The sequence below is a fragment of the Mastomys coucha genome, unplaced genomic scaffold (assembly GCF_008632895.1).
Source record: "Mastomys coucha isolate ucsf_1 unplaced genomic scaffold, UCSF_Mcou_1 pScaffold4, whole genome shotgun sequence".
In the NCBI taxonomy this organism is placed as follows: domain Eukaryota; kingdom Metazoa; phylum Chordata; class Mammalia; order Rodentia; family Muridae; genus Mastomys; species Mastomys coucha.
Window position 1 is genome coordinate 43,429,146 of NW_022196910.1, and position 5,030 is coordinate 43,434,175.

At 39.4% G+C, this 5,030-nt stretch overlaps 1 protein-coding gene across 3 annotated transcripts in view; it reads left to right on the forward strand.

The window, feature by feature from the left end:
- The window catches only part of Ptprb (protein tyrosine phosphatase receptor type B), a 111,727-nt gene that overhangs the window by 50,820 nt on the left and 55,877 nt on the right, over nucleotides 1-5,030 (forward strand). For all 3 annotated transcript variants that reach the window (XM_031350440.1, XM_031350441.1, XM_031350442.1), the window contains one exon: nucleotides 4,091-4,357. In XM_031350440.1, coding sequence (XP_031206300.1) covers nucleotides 4,091-4,357 — 267 coding nt within the window. The remainder of the gene's footprint in view (nucleotides 1-4,090; nucleotides 4,358-5,030) is intronic.

Below are 5,030 nucleotides of genomic sequence, written 5' to 3' on the forward strand. Positions count from 1 at the left end.
ATATATATATATATATATATATATATCCCAAGCCCTTTAGACATGTTTTAACTGTACTCTTTTATAACTGTATGTACACTTAAATGTTTGCTTTGCATTTTGTCCAATCATTAGCCTGAAATCTGAAATCTTCAGCAGTTAAAGGTTATTATTGTCTGTTGGTTTTTGTTTTTGTTTTGCTATTATTTGCTATAAATGTTCCTTTATTTCTTTAAATGTTCCTCTTTTTTTTCTGTAGACTTATATTCCTTGGAATCTAAGGGAATGTGGTAGAAAGTATTATCTTTAATTATTAAAACAGAACTCACTCTGTAGACCAGGCTGGCCTTGAACTCAGAAATCCGCCTGCCTCTGTCTCCCAAGTGCTGGGATTAAAGGTGTGCACCACCACTGCCCAGCTTCTATGAGAATTCTTTAAGGCTTTGTTTCAAGATGCCCTTCACATTTCAGAAAGAATTTTCTCTTCATTCTTCAATGTACCAGGACTGCTGTCAACTCAGACCTAGTTTAACATAATTAGTCAGTCTGAAAGTTTTGAACACCCACATTTGTGGATCTCAGTTGTAAGCACGGGACAAGTATCTCAAGGTTAAAATTTCCCAAGAAGGCTTGGGTTTTAGATCAGGAGCAGAGACTTTGCCAGCACATATAAAGTCTACACATACACATACAAATAACCCTCAAAGAAAATTGTTCTATCAGCAAATATTAAGAAGGCTTAATGGGATGGAGTGGAGAGAAGAATAAACTTGCAGGATGCAGTTCTCTGTAGACTCAGCCATGAGCTTCTCAGCCTGGGGGCGTCTTACACTGTACCTCCCATCTCCAGCATCTTGCAGTACTGTAAAATCAAAGCGTGCATTCATATCTGAAGCATATGCCTCTGGCAGCAGTTCACTTCAGTAATCCAATGAGTATTTCTTACGATTTTGACAGTGTGTGGCTCCATTTGTTTTTATTTTTATCCAATATATGGGATATGTTTATTGGGGTGATTTTTCATGGTAATAATCTAGCATGCTGCTGGAAATGAAAGCCTGGGGCATCGTTTTAGATGCTAATAGTCTTATCCCCCCTACTGTTCATACTGTTGGGTGATGTAGTATAGCATTTGTTTAACTTTGTAAGGAACTGGGTTGGAGAGATAGCTCAGCGGTTAAGAGCACTGACTGCTCTTCAGAAGGTCGTGAGTTCAAATCCCAGCAACCAAATGGTGGCTCACAACCATCTGTAATGAAATCTGACGCCCTCTTCTGGTGTGTCTGAAGACAGCTACAGTGTACTTACATATAATAATAAATGAATCTTTGGGCCAGAGCGAGCAGAGGTTCTGAGTTCAATTCCCAGCAACCACACGTTGGCTTACAACCATCTGTACAGCTACAGTGTACTCATATATATATAACAAATAAATCTTTATAAAAACAAAAACCTTCGTAAGGAACTGTTGGTGTCCTTCCTACAGCCATTAAAACATTTACTTTCTTATATTTTGAGATGGAGTTCTCACTACCCGTGCCTCAGTCTCCTGGTTCAAGTGATCCTTCTGTCTCAGCCACCCCATTAGGTGGCTGGGACTATAGGCATTTGCTGCCATGCCCAGCTAGAGCATAGTTTTTTTTACACTTCTGTAAACAATGCATGAGAGCTCCAGGCAGCACTTGGTATTTATTGTCTGTCTATGTGTCTGTTTATTTTAAAATTTAGCCATCCCAGTAGATGTGTTGGTGGAATCTCATGTCTAATGGCTTGAGAACCCTTTCCTATGTACCTGTTCACTATTATCTCCTTTTGGAAAGTTTATGGTCAGATAGTTTGTTCATTGTTCAGTACCATTGTTAGTTTTCTTAACAGTTTTGTATGCATCTGTATGTGTGTGCTGTATGCATGTGCAAGCTCACGTTGAAGCCGGTACGTGCCTGTGTGTGTTGTATGCACGTGCACACTCACATGGAAGCTGGTGCACTCACCCACATGAGTGACTGGGTAGAGTCCAGATGTTAATATTAGGATGTCATCTTTTGTCTATCAGTTTTCCACTCTTTTTAAATTTTAACATTGTCTGTTTGTGTTTTTCTTTGTGAGTTTGTGGGTGTGCACATACTGTAACACACGTGAGGGGATCAGGTGAGAACTCCTGGAGGCAGTGCGCTCTCCTTGTACCACGTGAGTCTCGGGAATGAAACACAGTTCATCTCACCTGGCAGCAAATGCATTAACCTGCTGAACTGCCTCACCAGCCCACACCTGATTTTTAAAGACAGTGCATCTCAGTGAATCTGAAGCTTATGGCTTCAGCTGGACTGACTGGCCAAAGAGCTCCCAGAATCCTCTCACCTCAGCCCCCAGCACTGAGGTTACAGGCACGTGCATGTGTCACTTTGCCTGAATTTTGCATGAGTTCTAGGATGCCCTCTCCGGCTTGTCCAGCAAGCACCCACTGAACCATCTCTCCAGACTAACAAACACAAGTTTTGAGACTTCTTGATTCTTACACACAATTTAGAAATGCATATTGAAAAAAAAATCTGATATGTGGCTCCTTTTTTAAAATTATTGAATCGAATGTGTTTCGGTGAGTAGTGGTGCTTGATTTTGACATCTGACTGATAAGACACTCTTGGTGTCACACTTGAAACCTCTTTGCTTAACAAAGGGCCACAAGGACTCTTCCTTGGAAGACTTTTAGCTTTAGGATTCATATGTATATATGTGTATACATATATAGTCATATTTATATACATATATATCAAAGACAGCTTAGTTATATATAATGCATATATTATATATTTCTTCTAGTCTAATAAAATATTTCTATTCTATGATTTATGTATGCCACATATATATAGATATATGTATATGTATCACTAACCTTTTTCTGGACTTCCAATTCTGTTCCATCTACTTATATGTCTGCCTGTCCTATGCCAGTTTTATTCAAACTATCCTGATTACTGTAACTTTCTAGTAGAATTGGCTATTTGCTCTTCAACTTTGTGTATGTAATTAGTATGAGGGGGTGATGTTTTTGTTTTTGTTTTTTGTTTTTGTTTTAACTGTTGGATAGTTCCTTTGCTTCCCTTATAAAATTTTAATCAGATGCTTCTACTGAACTACATATGTTATCATTTTTAGTGAATATGTTCACATCTTAATCTAAAAGTTAATGAATTTTAAGGAGGGGCCCACTGAATCTCTGATCATTGTGATTTAAGGAAGGAGCACAAAGAGAATACAGTGTCAACTTCAGTATCTGTGGTCACTAACTAAAGGATCGGTTAGAAATGCCAATAGTTGATAATTAGAAAGTCACGGGCTTAGGGGAAAGAGAGCTCCTAGATCAGGCATCTGGCTGATTATTTGTCAAGCTGTGGTGTAAGCTAAAAAGTTTGTATTCTCTGATCATTGGCTTTCTCATTAGTAAAGGAAATATGAAATCAACTTTATAGACACTTTTGAATAGTAGATAAGCTGACCTCTAGAATGTCTTCTGCTCTAACCAAAAGATAGTAGGCAATCACTACTTATTATAATTACCAATACTATAATTTTATATATTACATAGCACATATTATTATGGAATATTCAGAAGCAATAGCAATAGCCCTTTGGAGGATATACTTGGAGAAGTGAGTCTGCTGGTCTACAGCTTAACCACCAGCTTGACAGAATATCCTGTCGCCATTCTGAAACAGTCATTGGCTTCAGTAGATGGTGTGGTTTTGTGTTCTTGTAGAATATGTATAGATAAAATCATATCAAATAAAAAGTTCATTAAAGTACCAGTCTTTATTATGCAAAACTGAAAACCAAAACTAGTTAATAAGTACCATCTCATTGCAGACCTGAACTGACTTTGATTAACTGAAAGCTGATGTACGAGCAACTGTTTAAAGTGGTTGAACCCGGTAGAGGAGCAAGTACCACAAGAAACAGGGTGAAAAGCTCATGGCAAAAACCAAAGAAAACTTGCTGTTGTTGTTGTTATCATTTGTAGTGCTTTGATTTGTCTCCATTTGGACCCCTTATTCCTCCACTGCCTTGGCTGACTAAGCACAGTGTCTTTTTTCTTCTCTCCACTGCGCTTTAGTGCCTGCCCAAGTGACTGGCTTGCATGTCAGCAACCAAGGGATGACCAATAGCCTGTTCACTAACTGGACAAAGGCATTGGGAGATGTAGAGTTCTACCAAGTTTTACTGATCCATGAAAATGTGGTCGTCAAGAACGAGAGTGTTTCCAGTGATACCAGCCGATACAGCTTCCGCTCCCTGAAATCTGGCAGCCTCTACTCCATAGTGGTGACCACGGTGAGCGGAGGGGTCTCCTCCCGGCAGGTGGTGGCAGAAGGAAGAACAGGTAAGAAGTGCTCATAGGTGTTTGTAACTTACAGATAACCTTGGTATGTGGAATTTTTTAAACATCCTAAAATCAGGCCTCTCTGTTTCCTTCCTAAAAGCCAGCTTTCCATGCCAGAGGTACCTGGAATGGAAACTGGCTGATGGGAGAGAACAGGAGAGAATACTGAGCTTTTCTTATATCTCCAATAACCACATCAAAATGAGCAAAACATCTCAAGTCCTGATAACCATTTGGTGACTGAGCTTATTCCATTTGGGAACTGTTTTCCTTTAAATTTTTGTTTTATTTTTCAATTAAAGTAAAGAAGTAATGAACTATCTTCCACACACAATCTTATTTTCAAGGCACAGAAGCAAGATGATATCCACTTCACAAGGTCACGATTGAGTTGATGTAGTTCTCAGGCGGCATATATAGAGTCTTGATGTAGTTCTCAGGCGGCATATATAGAGTCTTGCTATATTGCCCAAGTTAGCTCTGAACTCTTTGGTCCTACCAGCCTCCTGCCTTAGCCTTTCCAGTAACTGGGACTCCTGGAATATAAAATACGCCCCTGTGAGGAACTGTGAAGTCTGCCTTCAGAGACTGAGGATGAAGCTGCTGATTGGGCCAAGTTGCTGACAAACTTAGGGGAGGGGTTTTGCTTTACATATCTGCCTGCTTGGAAAAA